The sequence below is a fragment of the Diadema antillarum genome, unplaced genomic scaffold, assembly GCF_040938485.1.
Source record: "Diadema antillarum isolate AM-2024a unplaced genomic scaffold, OU_Dant_1.0 scf00000037, whole genome shotgun sequence".
In the NCBI taxonomy this organism is placed as follows: domain Eukaryota; kingdom Metazoa; phylum Echinodermata; class Echinoidea; order Diadematoida; family Diadematidae; genus Diadema; species Diadema antillarum.
In genome coordinates this window covers 2,681,525-2,705,953 of record NW_027270926.1, presented here as the reverse complement: position 1 = coordinate 2,705,953, position 24,429 = coordinate 2,681,525, and the positions used below count along the sequence as shown (strand labels likewise).

General features: G+C 41.0%; 2 protein-coding genes across 2 annotated transcripts; both read right to left on the bottom strand.

Annotated features, from left to right (window-relative positions):
- Window positions 1–4,174: 4,174 nt before the first annotated feature.
- Window positions 4,175–22,572, bottom strand: LOC139708836 (methylosome protein WDR77-like). The gene is made up of 8 exons (XM_071620799.1): window positions 22,462–22,572; window positions 10,988–11,173; window positions 10,127–10,268; window positions 9,343–9,463; window positions 6,931–7,057; window positions 5,906–6,017; window positions 5,144–5,218; window positions 4,175–4,639 (listed from the first exon to the last, which is right to left on the bottom strand). The coding sequence occupies exons 1-8, from the start codon at window positions 22,529–22,531 to the stop codon at window positions 4,504–4,506; spliced, it is 969 nt and encodes a 322-aa protein (XP_071476900.1). The 5' UTR covers window positions 22,532–22,572; the 3' UTR covers window positions 4,175–4,503.
- LOC139708920 (uncharacterized) lies at window positions 14,406–20,363 on the bottom strand. The gene is made up of 7 exons (XM_071620887.1): window positions 20,345–20,363; window positions 19,436–19,606; window positions 18,373–18,551; window positions 17,673–17,786; window positions 17,242–17,388; window positions 16,337–16,782; window positions 14,406–15,627 (listed from the first exon to the last, which is right to left on the bottom strand). The coding sequence occupies exons 1-7, from the start codon at window positions 20,361–20,363 to the stop codon at window positions 14,406–14,408; spliced, it is 2,298 nt and encodes a 765-aa protein (XP_071476988.1).
- Window positions 22,573–24,429: the final 1,857 nt, after the last annotated feature.

The window sequence follows — 24,429 nt, the reverse complement described above, 5'->3', positions numbered from 1 at the left end:
AGTCCACGGTCCTTTTGCACCTGTAGGCCTAGTGACATCACTTGTACTTGCACGAGAAGTAGTCCAGCCCGCGTCGCGGTACTGTTGGGGCAAATTTGAGCTTCCTGATGTAATCTTGCTCCTGCCCTTGCCATATGCACTCCTGCCATAGTCATATGGGCTGAAACGCTGCTTTTTGTATTGTCTGCTATGCTCACTCCTGAGGACACCCTCAGTTGCTTTTTGTTCATCTCTTATGTCTTTCATTTGCCTTCCCAGGTCGTCACCAAAAAGGAATTTGGAGACCGGGGTAGAGGGCTTGCAGAGATGCTGGAATTGATAACCAATGTCTGGTTTCATGAATTCCTTACGCAAGGAATTTAGCTCGAAATTCGCACTGCACAGAAGTGCTAGTGCATCTTGTTGCTGTTCAGTGATATCCTGTGCCGACACTGTATGTATGTAGGCATTGATGCCTCTCGTGAGATTCTTTTGGAGTCTCTGAAATTTGAGGTCTCGTGTCTTTGAAAAGGCAGGTAGCCCATTCCAGATTCTTTGGTTGACTTTCGGCACATCCACCAGCTCACAGTTGCTGGGAATGGGGTATTTAGTGATCGTTTCATCTACCACTTTGGGCTCGAGCTGGTGGGTCAGAAGGTAGGCTGTAGACTTAGCAATTTCTGGGTCAATGGGGGGACCAACTTCCTCAGCCACAGCAAATTTGGCTGCAATGTTTGGCACTTTCTCCACTACAGAAGGGGGAACTTCGCCTTCTTCAATATCAAATTTGTCATCACGACTATCCCCTTGACCTGGTTGGATAATCACAGAGTTTTCATCCATATCTCGGCCCAGAAATGGTGCCGCATATTCATCATCATAATGGCAGTCAGTATCTGCCGAGTCTGAAGGGGAGTATTCAGAACGAGTCCTGATACTCTTTCCATTGCCACCGCCTTCACGGGCTGGTGTCTGCTTTGCCGACTGTGCCTCCACAAATTGAACAACCACAGCTAATTGGCCTTCAAGCTTGCCGAGTCTATCTTCCAAAGTTGAAACTTTAGAGGCCAGTTTGGCAGGTGGTTTCACTGTTTTGTTTGCACCGGTACTACCGCTAGGGTTAGCACTGCTTGTTGTAATAGTACTATTACTAGTACCTGCCTTGCCGGCTCTAGTAGGCGTTTTACCTTTGGCTGTCGCAGTTTTCTGCTTGCACTCTTGTGTGTGCTGGTCTCCGCGACCCCCGCCGGTGGCTGCCGGGGACGCGACTGCTGTCAGCAGCGGTGGTGCGGCTGCGCCGCCCACGTTTGGAACGTTGGTCGAAGACATAAATTCCGTTGCTGTTCAGCTGAAGAATGATCGTTAAAACCAGAAAAACCTGGCAAAACCTCCCGTAGAGGTAACTTTCGCTATTACGTCGATCCAACTCGAACGAAAACTTGAATATTCAAGTGCAATTCCGGCGAATTTTCCGAGCACAGAAATTCGCGTGTTAGCAAGATGGCGGCGACTAACGAATTGAGTGGCGCGCGCACTAGCGGGATCTCATATATGACGTAATCTCTCACGAAATTACGATATAAAATGTTCTCTTAAATGAATCCCACAAGGATTGGAACAATCGTCCTCCAGCATTCCCACTGATCAGTTACTAGCCTTCCCCTTTAAGTCAACCTCGCACAAGTCAAATAATTGCCTATGTCGAAGGTCTTTTCAAGTCCTCTTCTCTATATATGCTATTGACTTTGATCCCTCATAAGTTGAATGTTCTCTAAGTCGAAGCTATTTCTTCAGTCCAACTAGATTCGATTTAGGAGAGGTTGACTCGTAAAATCAGCCTAAACAGAGTGATGAAAAGTTAATCACTATGATACTTCCAAGAAAGTCATGAACTTGAAGTTTTCATTTGTTTTCAATTTCTCTTTTTTCAGCCTCGTGCAAAATAAGTAAACGTGATGATGATTTCAACTCTCAACTATCCAACTGGTTTGTGCTCAAAATTACATCATACAAATCGTTTTTTCTTCTTTTTTTTTTCTCTCAATATTTTAGCAACTACATTGTACATTCACTCTGACTGAAAAGTTGTCATTGCCAAGTCATAGCATCGTGCCAAACTTTGAAGTGATGGCTGCTTATTTTTCTCTTTGATATATAAAACACGGAAAATTGAGATTTTCATGAATTGGGGACTTGCGAAGTCACAACATCATCCACTTTGTCTGATTTGCATTTGGGTTCCTTCTAAATCCCTGTTTCATGAAAACTTCAAGACACTTTCAAATTCCCTCACTTTCTTAGTTTAGGTCTGATTTATCATGGAACCTCAATCATTCTGTCCCATCTGATTTTACTCTATGTTAATGGAGCCAACTCGAACAGGGAGTGAAATTAAAACTAAAATCTGGAAAATAAACGATTCTGCACAAAGGATACGATGAGATCTTTGTCAGTTTTGAATATTTAATTACAGCCAGTACTGGTTGATTTTCCATACACAATAGCAATTTTTAATGTGTGAAGTTATCCGAGATGCAAAGATTACTGAACAAGCAGGCATGTGTTCACACACAGCAGAATATCATCCGTACCATCAGTCTTGATACACACAGTGTTGGTCATGAGTATAATCAAAACACAACAAATTACTGAGAGATATGACCGACAGAGGGATGGGACATATGGATGTTATCACCTTCAGGCACCAAAGTATCACTCTTGTGAAAAAACAACAAACAAACAAACAAAGCCGAATACCATGTTGTCTGAACTTTCTTAGCAAATTCTGTACGTTATGAAAGCACAAGGACCAAAAAGACTTTCTTGTCGTAACAGATTTCTCTCCTTTGTGATGTTCACACAACCCTCACCAAGAACATGGCATTCTTCTGGGAACATACATTGTACACGTACTCTGAGGAATATGACTGTATTAGTTACATAGTGCATCTTGTACTTTGAACAATAACTGTGACCTATACATAAGGAAAGGGACCCTTCTCACACTAGTCTGTAGTTGAAAGGTGACAACCACTATGAATGAGACAGATATTCAGTTTTATTTGTTTTACACATTTTCCTAACATGACTTTATATCATTTGGTTTACCAATAAATATTCCTCACACACACACACACACACACACACTGCTGACAAGGATATCTCTCTCATTGTTGACTTTGTGACACACATCTTGACTGCCTGACTGTCATCCACAAGCATGATACACTTTCATTGATACACTGGACTGACACAACAAAATTAAATGGAGGAACCTCCAATACATTACAATAGTAAATTCCAGTTTGCTTGGATTACTGATTGCACCAAGGGCACTGCGTACATCTGTCTACGATGCACATTGTATACAGTATGTATGGAATGATTTGACATTGTTATTGGGAATCACTTAAACAAATTACATGTTTATCAAAATCAAGCATAAGTCTAGCAGACCATATCCAAAGTAACTGTCAAATGTCTGTTCCCTGTGAGAGTGGTAGAAAAGAAAACTGGTATAAAATGAACATATTGGTCTTGAATATAGTCACTATGTGACTGAGACCTTTTTTTTCCAATACGATAATACGGTAATTTGACCTCGCTCAGCAAAGACACAACTAATGCCTGTTTGGGTTTGTCACCTTTGGCAAATACGTGATCACAGAAGAAAAAGAGGCTGAAATTCACATCCAGATATCCTTTATAGTCGCATGGGATTTACAAGTTACTTTAAAAGCGGAAATTTTCCATGAGGAATTTTTCGCTTTTAGCCGGGTACAAAAAGATGAATTTTGTATGTTTTTAATTACACATTACCAAACACATTAAATAGCGTTACATCATAACCAGTCAAAAATATTTGCATGCTTTCATTTTCTTGCAAGTTTCTGTTCATGCAAAATGTGCAAAATTTTCCACTTTTACAGCAGGAGAAATTGCCAGAAGCTACATTTGTGAGGATGTGGGGGAAAAGCAACTCTTTTCTTTTTTTTTAATCTTTGTGAATAATAACACAAAATTTAAGTCTTAAAAAGTGATGTCAATACCAAAGATTGCATGAAAACATCTTACATGTGAATGATAACATTAAAATTTCAGTCTCAGCTTGCATGGTACCATCTCAGACTTTGTTTATAACAACGGTAAAAGGGAAGCAGGGCATACAGGATTCTTTACCGGTGTACTTCCCTAACGCTAATGCGCCGAGTAGCATTAAAATTGAAGTTTACGCATGACTACAGAACAAGATTAAAGATCACCTGCTAGCTGATTTAACTCCGCACTTTGATCCATTCTGGCTTAGCAACTAATAAATATTACCGTCAAATATCCTCAGCATACAAGATCATCACACTTTTCCACTGCCAACAAACATTCTGACAAGATGCACTTGTACACGCGTGGTGAACACTCTTTGATGAGATTATACACATCGCCAAAGTCATGGCAGCTCCTCATCAAGCAGCTGGGATAAAGACTTTGGGAGGGGGGGGGGGGGGAATGGCATGGAACACCCTTACTTCAGGGTGACATAGAGGTCGCTAGATTTATGTCGTGCGCAATCACCTTGCCGTCCCATCCGCAAGTCCGCAGCTGGTTGCTGAGCGTGTCCCACGACACCCCGTGCACAAAGTCATTGTGTGCATAGCTACGATAGCTGTAGGATAAGAAAAAAAAAAGTTGTCAAGATTAAACACAGTTCTGATAATAGTGCTGAGACGCTTATGTTCTGCTCATGGAGCACTCTAGATCATGTGTGATACAGAGTAAGCTGTTTGCATCATCTAATTTTTCCCTATATTCATGCCAAGTTTGTGTTTTCAAGTTGGTATTGAAAAGAAATATATCATTCACTCATTCAACTGTTAGAAACTTACGTTAAGAAATCTACAGTAGAAAATTTGACTTTACTCTGAGTGTACGTATGTGTTTATTTTGAGTGCATTTTGCATGAGTGTATTTTGCATGTTAGAGAGAGAGAGGCAGAGTGAAAATATACATTACGCATTCCAATTCATTATTGGTAAAGGTCTGCTCATGTTGATTCAATGTGATTCACTTGCATTGATGCTCTGCATATTTGCAGCATGTATACAAAATTCATTCTTTGTACCACATACAACTCTCCCAACTCCACTCAAACTGAACTTGATGTACTCACATCTGCTTGAGTTCAGGTTGCAGCTCGGTGACGGCAGCCGTGCAGTCATCAGACACGGACGCAAGCCAGAGGGGACTGGGGTGAAAACAAATTCAGTTGTACTTTTCATTTTTAAGATGCACAACTTTACAAGTGAGAGGCAAATGGCTAAATATAATGATATCAGTAATAATGATGTTATTGCTACTTCTACTGCTACTGCTACTACTTCTACCACTACTACTACTACTACTACTATTACTAATACTACTTCTACCACTACTACTACTACAACTACTATTACTACTACTACTTCTACCACTACAACAACTACTACTACTATTACTACTACTACTGCTATTGCTGCTACTGTTGCCGCTACTACTACTGCTGCTACTACTACTACTACTACTACTGTTGCTGCTACTTCTACTGCTGCTACTACTACTACTACTACAGTACTACTGCTACTACTAGTAACTACTTCTACTACTACTACTACTACTGCTACTACTACTACTAACAATACAAATACTATTAGAGGTTAACAACACCATCTGAAGAGGTGACTGAATCACACACTCTCTTTATATCCGTAAATCTTGCCATCTCTCAATTTTTTTTTCTTTAGTCAAGAAAATTACAGGGGAAATGAGAGTCATTTTCATTTCCTCTTCAAGACTACTTGCAAAATGCAAGGAAATGATGAATGTAAATCCCAAGAGTTTGAACTCTCAGAAAGCATTATCAACCTGGGGGGAATGAAGCACTGCATTCACTTACTTTTTGGCTGAGAATGCCAGTCTGTGCACCGCCCTTGTGTGAGCTGATGTGACAAACGCAGCACTCTGCTGGCTGCGGGCATCCTGGATGGCAATGTTCCCACCTTCATCTCCTGCAAAGGGTGCCAGAAAAGAGCAAAATCAACTATCATTCATCCTCCAACAAAGTAAGTAAACAAGGGCATTCCTATTTGACATGTGACATCCAACATGTAGGCACTTAATCCTCTCAGCATCAGTACTAAAATGACATAGGAACTGTACACCGACAGGTTCTTTGCTTTTATAGTTTTATGGTTGTAAGAGTACAGTTGGAGATTCCACTGCATAGCAGCAGATAGCATGCAGTCTGATTTCACATGGAGATTGTGCAATTCAGGCATTGGTAAGATCAGAAAACCTTAAAATCCGAGGGAATTTCACATCATCAGCATAGGGAGAGGTTGGGGAAGAAAAGACAGCTTAATTCTCAATTTGAATGTTGACAAAAACACACTGCCTAGTGATGACATCACTGTCAAAGAACTGACCATACATTTAGTCAGGGCTCAACATTATTTTTTCCTTTCTCTGGTGGCCTGTTTGGGCCACTAAAATCTTTAAATCTGAAATGTTGGTGGCCCTCCAAAAGAAATGCATTGGCCCAAAATAAAAAAAAAAGACAACATATCAATTCATTTAGTATCTTTCAGGTGCCTGATTGGGCCACCAACATATTAAACCTTTTTTTAAATTTGAAGGTCCGACATCCATTTTTAGTGGCCCTGGACCACCGCTAGTGTTGAACCCTGTTTAGAAGTTAATTTTTTTTTTTGTAAGTTCACAAGGGGTCAGTTGAAAAGTCCTTCCTATCTCTAAACATCTCCTTTTCTCTGATAGAATGCAGCAGTCTACACAACAGCTGTTCCCACGCCAACAGTGTCGACGCAGTTGGTGACACAAATGCTGAAAAATTTGCATAAAATAGCTGTCAAACCAAATGACAAGAATGTAGGGAAGAGATCTTCCCCTACATGGTGCACCTACCTACTGCGATGACGTAGGATTCCCCTGGCTTCCACACCAGACTTGTGGGAAGGGAGGCTGAGGGAGGGCGTGGCAGCCGCTTGGCAGGCTTGGGTTTACGCGTGTCCCAGAGCAAGACGGATCCATCCTGGAGGGGCAGGAGATTGGGTAGCAAAAAGTCACAAATGTATATTTCATGTAAGACCAGATGTGACCGTGCATCACAAAACCAACAAAAAGTCGCACCCCTTGATTTTAAAGACACTCGGTCGTGGCGAGTGGTTTGTGCGGCACGGAGACGAACGCAACACGCTGCCTCCCCCATTCTGTATCAAATGTAGTGACCCCCGAATGAGAATAGCGCTGGCTCAATGGGTCAGCGAAAATACGGTAGGCTACAAGAGAGCTGCCTGTGCTTATCTCCTAACCCAAAATGGCTGTCCCGAGAGCTTCCGAATGGACGCACACTCTCAGTGCGCATGCGCATGAAGAGAGGCCAAAAGAGCCACACGTCTTCTGGCCTCTCTCCTCCAATCACCGCAGCTCGCGGTGACAATATTTGTGTATGATGCGTACACACACACGCACACACACACACACACACACACACACACGCCGCAGCGTCTTCTGGCCTCTCTCCTCCAATCACCGCAGCTCGCGGTGACAATGTTTGTGTATGATGCGTACACACACACGCACACACATACACTAAAACTTGTCTCAGTGGTAGCATTACACAAACTTCGGTCGTTCGGAGTTTACGTACCATTAGGGATGGCGATCGGCTGCCTTTAAGTGAGAACTCAAAAAAGGTGAAACGGGTGAACCAAGTCAATTTTGAGTTTTTCGTATTTTCTGAAAGAGCCATTCTTTTACATTATTGTTAAGTTTGAGCTCATGAAATGAATGGGAAAGTGAGTTTTCGGCAGTTTTTCTACAACCCTTTTTTGGTAGAGTAGTGTGATCAGGTAGGTCTTAGAGGCCCCTTTTCATTTCTTGAAAATAATTTGCCCACTCATACTTTAAACTCTAATAACTTTTGAAAGGCTAATGCTACTGCTTTTAAAGTTGGCATTAATCATGGACAGTATGTGTTTATAGAGCATGCTCAATTTAAGCTTAATCTGATAATCCCTTCATTGTTGTTGCTCCAGTGGCTTACATCCTGTTGTCCCGTTCACCACACAGCTAGCACGGCTTGGTAAAGATTAAGCGCTTGAATAGACCCTGCACTTCAGAGCCTCTTTTCTCAGTTCACACTTTTCCAGAGCATGTGTCTTCTTTCCAAGATTTAGATAGGTTAGGAGGGTCCATTTGAACTGAGTTATATGTCGTTTTAAAACTTAAGAGTCTGCTCTTCCAGAATCTGCCCCTAACTAGAAATCCATGTCTGGCAACTCTTTGTTGGTTTTGTGGTGCAGGGTGACAAATGCTGTCAGCTAAGAAGGCAGCCATCAGGGTCAAATTACTGTTCTTATCCTGGTCATCTGGTGACATGACTAATATTGCATCACAGTTCAAAAATAAGAGTAAAAAGTAGTGGCATTTATGTGATTCCCAGGTAATATTATTACCTTCGCCAAGGGAGGAGGTTATGTTTTCGTTACTATTGGTTTGTTTGTTCGTTCGTTCGTTCGTTCGTTAGTTAGTTAGTTTGTTAGTTAGTTAGTTTGTCCGTGTGCAAAATAACTCAAAAAGTAGTTCACCGATTGGGATGAAACTTGCAGGAAAGGTTGAGAATGACACAAGTAACAAACAATTAACTTTTGATAGTGATCCGAGAATTGTGGGGGAATTTATGAAGGATTTTTGATATTTTGGCAGGTAGGGTCAATGAACTTGGGAGTTCAGGCTGCGCGTATTTGAGGATTGCCTACGCGCACTAAAGTGCGTGCTCTAGTTTCTGCTGGGGTGAGGCGCGCCGTGCAGCTGAGGGTTTATGATGTAACAAAGGCTTCTATATTGGGAAATCAGGCAACTTTCAGCACACAATGCTATAGTACGTATGGGTGGAAATCACTGATTTCTCTATGGAAGGACAAGATCAGTGGTGAAAATGATTTGCATGCTTGGCGGAGGTCTGCGCTCTCAGAGTGCTTCTCTAGTTCTGTAAAGGCACAATCTCTAGCACGATAATGAGAAGTGTTCAGAGTGAACCGCTGATGCAGGAGATCCAAGAGGCAGAGAAAACATACTACTCTTTTTTTTTTTCTGGTTCCCTGTATCCATGTTCAAAATTCCATTTGCATTGATCATTTACATACCACATACAAAATTTCATCTGACATCTGGCATGTGCTACCCTAATTCTGAATACACCAGACACTACAATTTCCCTGGAGCTATGGACGTACATTAACAGGGAATCAAAGTAGTACAACTGAATCCTGATTGAGCTATCATAGGGTGAGTTGAGAGTGAGTCTGCACAGACCTGTGAACATGAAATGAAGACGTCCAGCTCATTGGGACTACAGGACACCTGTTCCACCTTGGCAGTGTGGGCATGGAGGGTCCCTATTGACCTCTGGGTTGAAAGGTCCCACAACTTGACCCTGGAGAGAAAAAAAAATCATGTAACCATGGCAATTACTTACTCTCATAGTATGACCAATATAGATCCATAGTGAAGGGATTATCTATAGAGATAATTGCTTTCTTCTCATGGGGTTGGCAGTACCGACTTCACAAAATGGGTTTCATCTGAACATGACCAATATAGATCCATAACGTAGGGACTGTTTAGAGATAACTGCTTTCTACTTATGGAGTAAGTGACAACCCCTTTCACTCTTAAGAGTTTGTTTTTAGGGGACACTACACACATACATACACTATATATCAATTTTAAACAATCTAGCCATATTACGTCATATGACATGTGCATCTTGCTACAAGCCGCTATGATTTTGCTGTTTTGTTTTATTTTGTTTTGTTTTGTTTTGTCTGTTTTTTTTTTTGGGGGGGGGTCAGATCTGTTAAATGACGCAGTGAGAAATGGCATTCTGAGAAACCTTTTTGTGAGTCTCAGATGTTGAATTTAACATTATTTTTCACAACTGGTCCACACTTAAAATCAAATAAGAATAAATCATCATCATTTTTTAGGAAACCAGTAGAAATGAATGCAGAAAATTAAAAGCAAGTAACACAGTACCTCATCAACTTCCAAGAAAAAGAGTCAGAAGTACACACACATGACGTCTTTTAAAACTCACAGCTTGTCTGATGATCCACTGACTACCCTGGTCTTGTTGGAGTTGACGCTGACCGAGTTCACGGCATTGTCATGCTCGTACAGGTAGAAGAGATTGCGGAAAGAGCTTCTACTGTTCTCCAGCTGCCAGATCTCAATGGCACCTGTGATATTCATTATAAAGACATACACAATCCTGTTATTTTCACTATCACAGGAATAGGCCCTCTGTAATTCAAAAGGCCACACATTACCATAAAAATCCATCGCAAAATTATTTCTGTAATTGGTCTTTTACATTTGTTTGCAGGTACAAGAACCATTATCTGGTTACTGACAAAATAATGCTTACTGGATGAAAGTCCAGTTGAACGAAAAATGTCATTCAAGAGTCGATGACAATCATGAAGGTGTTATGTATATTTGCCTTACATTCAATTGTTGATGTCTGTCGAGCATTTTAAAGTTATGAATATAAAGTTTATAGCTTTAAAACTGTTTTTAATGTACCAGCTGTAAGTGAGGCGATCCAGTTGAGGAGTGAAATAATCAATCTTGCATCTCTTACACATTTTCATGCTCACCAGAATGCTGGGCAAAATGAGATATGTACAAGGACTGGTGCTTGCCTATCTTATACTGTTAATGCAGAAATTTTCGTGGTACATTACTTTTTTGCATATAGCACGCTATTTCTGGCTAATAAGAATTCTAAAACCTGCAAAAAAATCTTCACAATTTCCTCTGCACACTTTGAATGGGTTGACAGTTGCACGGTGTGAATTCAAGAACCCACAAATATGTTTTTTGACCACTCAGCATGATCAATCACACAAAAATATTGACATTGACAGTTGAATAGTCAAGGGCACAAATCACTTACCGGAGTCAGATCCGATAGCTAGCCTGTTTTCATCGATCCATTCGATGTCTGTGATCCCCGCCTCAGTCCGCACCCCTGCGCTGCTGCGGTCCATCTCTGGAGCGTTGGCCGGGTCCTCAAAGAACCAGAGGGAGCCAGCCCAGAGGCGTCCTGTGAGCCCCGAGGCAGCCAGCACCAGGGACCCATCTGCGAGGGAGGGGAAAAAATAATGGTTGACATATAGAATTCTTTTTTTGGGACCTAGAAACATAACCTAAACCTGGCTTCTCTTAATAATATGTTATTTTTGTGGCTCATGCATGTCTGGCATCATATTATGTGCAATTATGTACAAAGTAGTTACCACTGGCAACCTTTTCTACACAAAATCAATGGCATTATGAAATTAGTACAAAGAGGGCCATTCCGGTGACTGAATCTAAAGTCCCTATCATCCTTTTTTCCCCCTATCTTCTTTTTCTTCTTTTCTCTTACAGTGTTGTGTATGATAAAGGAGGCAAACTTAAGAGGCAAACAAGTCATTTGTGTTGTTGTTGTTTTTTTCACAATATTAAGGACATGTTATGTATCTTGCAAAAGTAAGCTTTGTACAAAACTTGTTATGATGCAATGCAAGTTGTCACAGGACTGAAATACTACTCTTCATAAAAAATAAACAAAGTCTTACATACATGTATATCTGCAAATCCACATACCTTTCAGTTACTCAAAGAATGACACACACACAAAAAAATAACCTTCACAAAGTCCTTGTGTTATTTTCTCTTCGTACAAATGGTCCACAAACCTTGCTACGCTGTCATATTCATTTCCTTAGTCATTATCAGTCACTATCAATCATTATCAATCAATCATTATCAATCAGTCTCTCTCTGCTTCACGTTATTCTTCTCTCCAATTTCTCTCTCTTGTCCTACAGTCAGGTCAGGTCAGGTCACACCCGTTGCATTTCTGCCGTTGGGGCACTGAGATGTCCTTCTCCAGGTTTCCTTATCCTGCGCCATTCTCATACAGATTTCCACCGGTTTCTCCGCCCATCTTCTCACATCATCCACCCAATTTCTCCTTGGTCTTCCTTGAGCTCGTCGCCCATCCACCCGACCATGCATTACCGTATGCGCTAGTGTGCCTGGCCGTCGAGTGACATGTCCGAACCATTGCATCTTCCTTCTCTTCATTATGTCCAGCAGTGGTTCATAATCCCCAACTTTCCCCCTGATCTCTTCCAGCACTGATGCATTGGTGCGGCGATCATGCCAATGTATTCCGAGTAATCGACGGAAACATCTCATCTCGAAAGCGGCTATTTGTATGTGGTCCTACAGTACCACACCAAAAATCAGCTCTCTTCTGAACTTTCTTTTGCAATTGATGTGCATATCAAAAGTTGTTTTCTCAACCAACAGCAACATACAATACCATCCTTGTGGACCCCCCAAAAAAAACAAAAACAAAACAAAACAAAACAAAACAAAGCAAAACAAAACAAAACAAAACAAAACAAAACAAAACAAAACAAAACAAAAAACGAAGACTAAAAAATATCAAGGACAAAACAGTAAAAAGAAGGAAAAAAAAAAGCACTCCTTCCACAAGCTTTGAACAAAGCTCATAAATACTGAATCCTGTGTATAAGAGCACTCTTGACAAAATTATCAAATTTTCTCTTATCAACATCAGCACTACTTCCAATCCAAGGGTGAAACAATACTGACACAAGCACTGAGGAATGACACAATCAGTATCTGGTATTTTCTTTGATTTATTGCAGCGCACAATCTCTTTGGCAAAATGTACCACATAATATATTGATGTACAAAAGGTATTGCATCAAGCTAAATTGTAATTCAAAAATCAGATCTATACATTTTCAGTCATAGCTGTTTTGTACAAATCTATAGCAAGGAAGCAGAGGTGTTAATGTGTGATTGCTTAAAATGGGAATGGCTCTAAAGACGTTGCACAATAACCTCAGAGGTAGCGAATGTAATTTAGCAAATGAAACATTCAATTAGCAGCCTCTTCGATTGTTTCATAAATTCTCTTTTTCATTTTTTTTTTTTTCTTTCTTCAACTGGCCAAATCATGAGCAAGTTATGATCACTACTGTACATTGCACTGTGATTGGAAAGTATTCTTGCAAGGCACTTTACATTGTACGTATGATATGCTACATATATATAATATACTAAAATGCTATCTTCTATATAATGCTATCTTCTCAAATAATCAATGCTACTGGTCGGCACACTGTACAACATCAATAACACTGCTATGAAAATGGACAAATTTCAGTTTATTTCAGTAATTGCTTCATCCATGGTGTGTATTTGAAATGGCTGGAGTTACCATCCATCTACATGTAAATTCTGAGCATGGATTTTAGAAGGGTAAACTGGGGTACACTGGAACACTGGGGAACAGGTCGCTCATGCATAGATTCGGGGGGGGGGGGGGGGGGGGGATTAATGCTATCAGACACTTTTAAGCATCTCATAAAAATTTTCTGTGAGAGTGTCAATTATTATTGTGATATTTTCTGATTGTATGGCTTTTTCCTGCTGTATATACTTTAGTAATTGAAAGTACAAAGAGAATATTTTGAGCAGACTGTTGCAAATGCCATCATTTCTAAGAGGGTTTAAGTTTTGCGAATTTTGTGCATCACTATTGGGCCTCAACTTAAACACACAAAAAAAAAAACCTGTCACTTGATCTTAATCGCATTAAATTTGCAGTGCAAAAATATGACCGTGTTCATTATGCTGCGTTTGGTGCCATCCAAGCTGTTCAAAGCAAAACCATGGAAATGGCTGGCCGGCCAGATACATGCATGTTACTACAATTTATGTCTAGCGCATATCCATCCCTCTTGACAAACCTCAAGCATGAGAGAGTAGTATAAATGTGTGTGTGTACTACTAGTAGTTATTGTAAATGTGGTATGTTGGCTGTAGTGAGAAAAATACTACATATACAGGCCATGGATCTGGGAGAAATGTTCAATAAATATTTCTCTTCAAGATATCATAAAATTTAATGCTTATGGGCTTCAATTACCCTACTTTAATAAAAAAAATAAAGTTGTTCCGGACACACTGCTCACATATGAGACTTGCCTGTTTGAGTGACAACAAGCACATGCAAACTGGATTCCAAAGACTGAAAATGTACATGCATACAATTTATGGTTCACTGTGCTGAACCGTAAATTTTATGCCGGTGAACAGTACATTTTACGCCAGTGCATTAGTCCCGCCATGCAAACTATCTCCTAAAAGTAAGATCTGTGGATTGAAATGTATCAAATGAACAGGCGAATTGCAGAGCTTGCTTTTTGTTTCATCAAAAAAATAATGCCCATGATTTTGAACACTCCATAGACTGGCCTCTTGTAGCAATGCCATCTGTGAAAACCTCAATGCGTAATTGTTGTGGAACTGGAGACAGCCTCTGGAAACACTGCGGCCTGCAAGGAATTGAGGGCAGCCACAGCAGAGTGGACATCCTCACAACGTGGGCACTTCCAGGGCTGGTTACTGGTAAACACCTCGTCTGGGATGCCACAGCAGTTTGAGTGCCACCACTCACCGCACGACTCGCACTGCGCCATCTTCATGCGCGACTCTTGCATGTTGGCATTCCACGGCATGCGACACATGCAGAAGACTTCCATGCTGAGAAAGCGTTGACGCGTTCGCTGCACTGACACTCTCTCACTGGCGGCTGGGAAGGGACGGATGGACTTTTCCTGCAAGCACTGCAGGAGGTGGTCACGCATCAATGTCACATTGTAAGATACCTGGCCAAGATCTTCTTGGTGCAGTGTGCTGACTGCATAGGCTATGGCAAAGAGTCCACTGTCAAAGACATTTGGACAGGATTGAACTGACTGCACGTCCACAATGATCTCAGTTTCCTGAGAGCAGACAACGCGGGCTATCTGCTTTCGGATTAAATCTGGTATCGTCCTGGCCCCTAAGCCATCATAGTATTTCACCACACCAGTAGTGCAACCAATTGATGACACAAACACCCAGTGGTGGTTACCATCCTGCATCAATTGTCCAAACTCTCCCTGCGCTGCTGAGAAAAGAAGGTGCCGCCCAAGGGCAGGGTCCTCAAAACCGTGCACGGAGGGGAACTTCTCCTGGATAAGATTCTGGGCCAGCAGCACGGTGACATCGCTCAGGGGCTTCCTGGAGTCAGCACTGAGTTCTGCCACTGTGGTCTTAGGCAGCTTTTTCATGTTGCATCTCGCACCACACCCTGATGGATTCTCTGTGTTCTCTAGTCTTCTCCTTGCATCAACATCCTCCTTACTCTGCTCCTGCACGTCTCCACAACATTCCTCCTCATCCTCACAGCAAGAATTGTCCTTCAGCATCTGCTCCAGGGATATGTGCTGCTCCTCCTGCTGCATTGCAGCATCCACGCTCATCTTCACCGCTGTCAGCTGTTCACATAATTGGTCCAGAATAGACACTTCTTGGATCACGTAGGTCTGCGAGATGAGATGCTGCAGGATATTCCTGCACTTAGCAGCTCGGCTGGGTGCTGGAGTTGGTGGAACTAGAGCCGGATCACCTTCAGCCTGACTGATTGGTATCTGAGGTTGGGGGGTGTCTTCTCTTGGGCATCTGATAAAGGAAAAACAAGAGAAGTTCAATTTTGAGTGAACATTTTTACCACAAATTTATAAACAGAAACAGTATCTCTGCTGTAGAGTCAGAACAGGTAAAACTTTTGTAGTATCTAAGTAATACAGTCACAGGGTACAATTGCTTTCAGTACACAGGTACATCCAAAGATGCATGATTTTTTTTTTTTTTTTTTTTTTTGGGGGGGGGGGGACAACTAAGGTCAAGAGCAAACTTTCGAGTATTTCTTCTCACTAAGATATGAACAGGAACTACATGACAGTGAAGCATGATGTTGTCACAACCTTTTTAGAGGGAAGGGCAACATATTGGTATCATGGACGGAAGGAAATGTATGCGTAGCTAGTGCAAGTAACAAAATGAAATACTTCAGCAATCTTCATAGGACATGGCTCTTTTCTTCTTTTCTTTTATCAACTTAATTACAAGAGCAGCATGGTATTTTCAATTTTCCTGGTCCATCTAAAAATCATCACTGCAAACCTTGTTATCAATAACTTGGATACAAACTCAACAATCTACTTGACAGTGACCAACATAAAACTCCATATTACAAGATGTTGTTTCTGAGATCATTGATTATTTCGAAGAAAAACAGAAGGGAAAGGGGAGATCCAACCATATCCATTCACAGTACAACATGATGTAACCAAGATGGAAACAGAACAGGCCAGCCAGAATATTTTACCTGTTCCCACAGTCAGCTGAACAAGGAGTGACAGCCGGTGTATTCTGCCTTGCCACACCCTCCACTGATTCCCGCTGCCTTTGTACACATGGATCTGCTCCACCTCGTAGCATTCTATCCCTCTCTGCTTCATACTCCTCGATAATACCAAGCCCTGGTGTGCCTTGCTCCGTGCCTTGCTCCTCCACTCTGCCCGGCTCGTCACCACTCTGCCCTCTTCCAGACACCACCTGTGCTCCGCCCATTCCTTCTGCACCCAGTCCTGCCCTGCCCTCTTCCGACTGGCCTCCACCTTCTTCACTCTGCACCTGAGTGTTGACTCCACTCTCTTCTTCCATGACACCCTGGAGGTGGCTCTGAACGTTGGGTATGGCGCTCGCTTCCTGAACCAGCATCTCAATCTTCACCAGGACCTTGTCTTCCTCTTGACTCCTGCGGCCAGGAATCTACAGGCATCAACAAGACAACATTTCAGTCACATTTACTTCTTGCCAACATTTGTCATCAATGTCAGAAACACAACTATTTTTTTTTTTGATACAATTAAAAGGATCTGACATACTGTACCTTCACCTTTATTGCAACTATTGCAGGAGACAAATCATGTTAATTTAGTCTACTCTAAGTCATTCTCATACATGCAAAATGATCACAAATGTGCACAAATGTGAATCACATGGATTTATAAAACTGAGTTCTTATTTGAAAGTGACACGATGTCACTGTGCCCTTTTCTTTAACCCATTGAGGACAGGCTGATTTTGCTACAACACACATTTCCCATAGACACCTGTCCGAGCATACTCGGGACTCGTCCTTAACGGGTTAAAGAGGAACAAAGGACTACGAACTTATTTGCGAAATATCATCCTCGAGATATGTATGATGCATATAACAGGACTTACTGAGGCAAGGTCGTGTCCTTGGTGTTCATCTTTACTTGGGAATTTGACATAAATCCTCCTCTCCCTCTGCACAGGTACACCACTGGCCAGATTCTTACGTAACTTCTCTGATGTGGTCTTCCGCCTCCATACAGAGTCTGCGCTGATCTAGGTAGAGTAATGTTAAGCAAAATGAGCATTTTATTACATGCTGCCTAAAGTGCACATGTATACATAAATGTATTTGAAATCTCAAATTATAATTGATTATCAATAATCAATTAATTCTTTTGGGAGGATGGGACAAGAAGTATATTTCCAAAATGCATTCAAAAATCGTCCTTCCAGCCACCATCGCATTTCCACATAGCAGATAACGACATGATACATGCAGACTTAGAAAGCCATTTACTCTATGCGGTGTGCAATCCGTTCTTAACAGTAAGACTTACAGCATAGCCTGGAAACTTGAGGATGTCCCGAAAGGTGATCTGGGCCGGGCAATCCAGCTTTGTGCCAACAGTTCTCTTTCGCTTTTGCTTGCCCTGCTGGCTGCTGTCATCTGGCTGCAGTTCAGCGTGAGGAGGAGAATGTAACAGCAAGAACATGAATGACCTCGACCCATTGGCTTATAATTAACATTGTGAGAAGCACAACATATGATGAATGCTCAAACATCCAACCCAAATGGACATCAAGTTCTTTTGTATTTAAAGCATTAGCTAAACAACTGAGGAATAATAATCCTTGCAATGCAGAGATACCTCCCTCAGCATATATTGCTTCCGGTGAGATATCTGAATAGGGAATTGTAGCACACACTCATGTCTAGGCAAAGTTTAGTCAACAGAACATACATAGGTTTCCTTGCTTTTATGCCACGACAGTACATGTATGTCAGTCTTGTTGCAATAGGTGAACAGAAATACTTGGAGCTTTTAATACATTTTTGTTTGTGTGCACACTGTAAACTTCTTCACAAAACAGGCCCCGCTGATTTGAACAACATGAAGCAGAGGCACATAAAATGAGACATCCTTATGTCTAAACATCCACAATATCAAAGTCAAAGTAACACGACACATATTCAAATATGTATTATATTTTGTTTCTGTTTTTGTTTTTACATAACTTGTCATGACTGCTGCACACCTCATTACTGATGGCTTCCAAAGACCGCCGCTTCTTGGCCAGGTGCCTGTCACGGCCATGCTTGCAGTCCAGCATTTTGATGCCAATGACGATGTAGGGCACATGGTCAAATGCGATGTGACCCTGCCGCAGCTTGGCACTGTCCTCCCAACAGATCTTGTGATGTGCCATGGCAAAGCCTGCCCAAACGAATGGATTGTTGACATAAATATTCAAGACGACTTCAAAATACATAAATATAAACAAATAAAAGAATATGATTGTCAGGTAGAAGCTCGGGTGGAGCTCTTGGCTGCTGAAAGCATAGCCACTATACTAACATGTGGTTTAAGCTGGAACATTAGGCGAGATGTACAGATGTATGTTAGGCTGCTGTTGTTTGTGTACATACAAAGGAATGTTGGTTGTGTACAGCAGATTATATCTATAAAAAAGAAACTAAGAAAGTATAAAAATGATGCTAGCTCTATTCTCTGCTTGCCTTCATGAAGCGCTATACTATTTCTGTGTAAATTGCAAAACAAACATTTAAAACACTGAAAATTCCAATAAAGGATGCTCCGCATGAAACAGTATCAGAATATGGGCAAATATGAATACTATAGTGACGTCACTTTAGCAGCAATCACTTCTTGGTGTGATTCCCAAATGGTACCATTCTCATAAAGACTCATTTACTGCCTGCACATTCCACTCTAGTCCAGTACCAGAAACTTCTTACCCCTGCCAATCTCTTCTTCAACCTACTGGCGCATCCCGTATACCGGTAAATGTGTATCAATGGTATGACATATTTCTAGGTTCACACATAGCATCACCGTGTGACACTGTCCTAAACATTCCATAAAGCAAGCAGGGATGTCACTTTTTTTTTAATAGAATTAAAGAGAGGGCTTGAAATACATCTGCACACAGAAGGACCTGAACTTTGATACTACCAGGGCCTGAATTCAGGCTTTTGCCTGACAACTAGCATCCCTGAATATAATCATGTACATCAACATGTGATAAGTACAGACGGCCACACTTAGTTGAAGCAAGAGAAATGAAGGATGGTATTTACCTTCTTTGCCAAAGTCCTTGCTCTGTCGGTATGTTGAAAATTTGGTCCCAGTAACTAGCTCATATTCTCGACGAACCCGCTCCGCGCTTTCCACATTGGCAACATAGCCGAACGTTGGTGCGAACTGAACAGCAAAACCCAGCTTTTCGATCGAGCGCGTCTCTTCTGGCCCTGAAATAGCACAGAATTGGACAGTTTGGTTCTCCTTTCAGTAACTTATTAAACACTGGAAATACTTTTTTTTTCTCATTTAGATTCTTTTTCAGCTAAAGTGCAAGTCTTCATAATATTTGTAATCAATTTCGTCTACATCACCTATCATGCATGGATTTAAAATTCAATGACAATTGATAAAAGCTTTGGTTTAGTCATGTGGTAAAAATAGCTCTTCACGGATTGGAGTGTGTTTAGCATAATGTAAAATTCCACAATATAAATGTATCTTCCATCATCTCAAGTCTATTTGGAGAATTGCAATTTGTTCTTTTTTATTAGCTTTCTCTTTTCTCATGCCATCTTTATGTTTAGCATTTTTGACTGATCAATGTTTTTCAGAGTTAAACATGAAGTGTATTATGTTAAGATATATTTATCATGTATACCTCCTTCAGCAAGAGTGCTAAAATTCTCAAAACACAAATGCACATTTCCTGCTACTGGAATTAAACATGCTGATTCTGGAAAATCATATACTGGTAAATCAATGCATGGTTAACATCATACTCTTCCTTTGTACCTTCTGAAGTGGAGGTGGATACACCATGATATTCTTAAAGTGAAATTTTGATGCTACTTGATCTTGTTTGCCAGAATTTCAGTTTAAACAGTAATAATACAGTACAAATTTGCATTACGCCATCAGCCACCAAGTCAGACCTATCCAGATTTCTAACCTAAGAAGAACCAAACTGTCTAATTCTGCTGCCATTGTCCAAAAGTGCACCCATTGTATTCTATACCATTACCATGTATGTGTGCACGGTAATAAACACAGGGATGTTTTACTCTACTGTAAAAGTGAAAATTTTCGCGGTATCGAAATTTTTGCGCATTTCGCGCAACCAGAAGCTAGCGCGAAGATAAAAGCACGCAAATATTTTTGTGTGCCATATGTTCCAGTTGTTGATGTCTTGATTCCGCGGAATTAAAAACACGCGAAACTCTTCTTACCTGGCCAAGCGCAAAAATTAGTCACGCGAAAATATCCACTTTTACAGTATTAGAATAATAAATGTGAGCATGATCTACACCAGAAATTCATCACTTTTCATTTATGGTTATTAACGAAAACAAACAGGATCAATTTCAATTTCTGTCACTGTGACTCTTGGTCCGAAATGGAATCTGTACTGGTGCAATACTGTAAAAGTGTTAGAAGAGTTTGCGTGCTTTTAATTCCATGGAATTAAGACATCAACTACTGGAACATTTGACAAGCGAAAATATAAGTGTGCTTAGCTAGCTTCTGGTTGCGCGAAATGAGCGAAAATTTCAACACCGCAAAAATTTCCACTTTTACAGTACCGGTACAGTCAATAAAATTTGCAGGGGTACCAAAAACTTTATCTTAGTACACTGACATTGACAAGCTTTCTGTGGAGATTTACAGAACACGTTGGAAAAACAAGCAAATGCTGCCAGTAAACTCATCACAAATGTGTGCAGCCATAATACTTAAAAGGGCAAACAACCTTTAGCCTACTTGGAACATCAAAACAGGTTGTACATCAGTATGCAAGTAAATACAAATTGTATTACAGTATAGGCCTAAATGTGACTGCCCGCCTGCAGACCGCAAGATGCATTGATCCTAAATATATTATTTTTTTTTTGAGTTTATGTACTCAGTCGCCACGTCTGCACTCAAGCATTGCCGCGCCGCCGCGCCTGGCGACACTCACGCCAGTAGTCGCTCGCATTTCAGCATTCGCATGGGTCGTTTGACATCGCATTTAAATCCATGATTTTAGATATGATGCCTCGAACCGATTTTGCTCAAATTTCGTGAGTAACTAGGAAACTTGTGAAGCTTTATGGACATAATCAAGCGAATTGCCGCAGTCCTTTCATTTTCGCGTTGCATTGCAAAAAAGCGTGGAGACTCCTTATAAGGGGTGCCCCGGGGGTTACTTATAAGGGGGACGGGTTACTTATAAGGAGGGGCCCCCCTTGTGAGTGGGTTTCCCGAACTGACATGTACCCGTCTGTCTGTTGTGAGGGGCGGACGACACAATCACCGGAGTCTACATTCGATTTCGGCCGGGCCGACCGTATAAATTACCGACCATTTTAATATACAGTCAACAAGAGGCCACCGAAGCACAAACAAGAGGCGAGAGGCAGATGTATTGCTTCTTCTTCTTCTTCCAGGTAGAGTGCAGCTTCAAGTTTTGAAGATTATCGTACTGTGAAATGTGTGCGAGTGTGTGGACCCTCACACACATCTAAGAGTAAGACAGGATATGAATTTAAATTGTTACAATACGTTACAATATGAGTTTATCTTTATTTTTATCTAACAATGTTAGAGTCCTAACGTTAGATCTAGCTAGGGTGCCTAGCTAGACTAGTCTAGACAACTACGTACCAGACTAACCATTATTACAACTGTATTTAAATTTTTACTGGCTAGCTCGCTCGCCATGGCACGCAATCAATCCGCGAACTGATGCTGAAGGCATAATCTCCAGGGGGTATTTCATGAAGCGTTTTGTCGGACATTTGGTCTGACAAACTGTTAAAAGCTACTGAAATCCTTGCATCTGATTGGCTGAGAGAAAATTTGTCCGACAAAGTTGCCGGACAAAATGCTTCATGAAATGCCCCCCTGCATGCATCTCGGCATCCCGCATCATGGGCGGCCCACACCAGCTCAGCGAGCGCGAGCGGCAGGCGCAGGTACACGTACCGTACGTACACCGTGCCGTGCCCTTTTCTTGCGAGCTCCGATCAATTTCACACGTTTTCAAACACTTCTCTCACCAAACCACTTAACACTATGATTATTCCACTTGATACATGTTTACCTCTATTATGTTGCAGTGCCTCTAGGTACGATTCCATCGTTGTTGGAACATTTTGCTCAGGAGAAGACATCTTAACAGTCCGACACTTGGTGGTCCAATGAGTGTTGTGCAAATTTTATTACACACGTTTTTACACTCAGTGCAGCAGCAGCTAGCATGCACATGCTGCATATACTGTGAACACATGCTGTTGTTGTTGTTGTTGTTATACGTGCGGTTTACGATCCGTGAGTCGAAATGACGCCACCTACGTGCGTTGCGTTATTGTCCCTCAGTGAAACTGTCTGAAGTAAGTTTTTAGGGATTGCATCTTCTGAACAATCTGGCTCTGTGCATCGAGCAGGTAGCTACTCCGATAATTATTATGCGTGAGAGGGATAAATCGAGGCTGGACCTGTAAGAGACTCCTATAATCCAAAATATAAGTTGATGACTCAAAAAGAAAACGAAAACAAGACAAATCAATACAAAACAGAACAAAACTAACCGCTGTATCTTAGACACTAGTCTTTACGACTTGCTTTACGCGTCTTGGAAATCGCCACACGTCGGAGATTGGACCTAAATCGTCACAAAAGCCAGAGTGGAAAATGTCGGAGGAACCCGAAGTTTTAAACCCAAGAAAATCTCCCCGCTAACTGTCGGTGCATGCCACTATAGTGTGACACAAATTAAAACCACTATAAAAGAAAATGCCCCTTGAACTTTTTAATGATGATAGCCAGTCTACTCCAGTGGCGGATCGGGGGGGGGGGGGGGGGGGGGGCAACCCTCCCCCTTTATTTTTCGTTAAAAACAAAAGAAATAATAAGAAAAAAAAAAGGAAATGAAACCCAGAAGTGGCACCAGAAATATTAGTTGCCCCCCCCCCCCGAGAATTCCTGGATCCGCCCCTGTACTCACATCTGAAAAACCGTGGGAGTTTACATGTGTACCCATTACACAAGAAATAATTATCGGGGGAAAAAATAAACAACAACAAATGGGGCTAGTTTTTACATTGGTTTTATTTTGATCTACAAGACTACATTAGATTATCATTAGATGACTCAGACTTCTTTCTCCAATGACTCTGTAATTTGTCCTTCTTTAGATAACGTACTCTCTGAATGAAAAAAAAAAACCACGTGGAAATTTTCATTCTGGAAGGAGTGAATAACAGAAAAGAGTGAATTTAGAGTGAAATTGGAGTGAATTTCGAGTGGAAATGTTCATTTTCATTCATTTTGGAGTAACCTCAGGGATCACTCCAAAACCTTCGAGCCATCCCTGAGGTCACTCCAAAATGAATGAAAATGAACATTTTTATCATATACTCAAAATTCACTCCAATTTCATTCTCAAATTCATTCTTTTCTGTTATTCACTCCTTCAAGAATAAACATTTACACACGATTTTTTTTTTAGGGAGTAGGCCAATATGGGTATTCAACATCAGTCTGTTTGCTTTTAAATAAATTTAAAAAAATAATAAAAATTCCGATCAATCCTTGATAGATTCTGCTCCTATGTCAAACTTTTAAACACTATTAAAAGATACATTCTGTTGCTGTTTACTTACTCCAGACAGCATATGAAACAAAGTATTTTTCTCTCATAAGTTCCAAAAATTTCTGCCATTAAAAAAAAAAAAAAAATAGGGCATCGACAAAGGAAATGACTTATTCCTACTGCTAAACCCCCCCCCTCAAAAAAAAGCACAAAAAAAGAACAAACAAACAAAACAAAAAACCTATCTGGACTTGCAAGCATATGATTTGATTTAAAAAAAAAGATTACTGGTCTAGAGAGAAACAAGATCAAAGATTTGCCAAACATCACTCAGTAAGGCTTGCAGCAGCAAGCCTCAGTGTGGAAATATGGGTGTTATACATGATTTTGATGTTTTGACAATGGTTACTAGTATCTAACCCAGTGTTTAAAGCGGACAACGTTCAGGCCCCCCAAAACAGTGAGAATTGATGACGT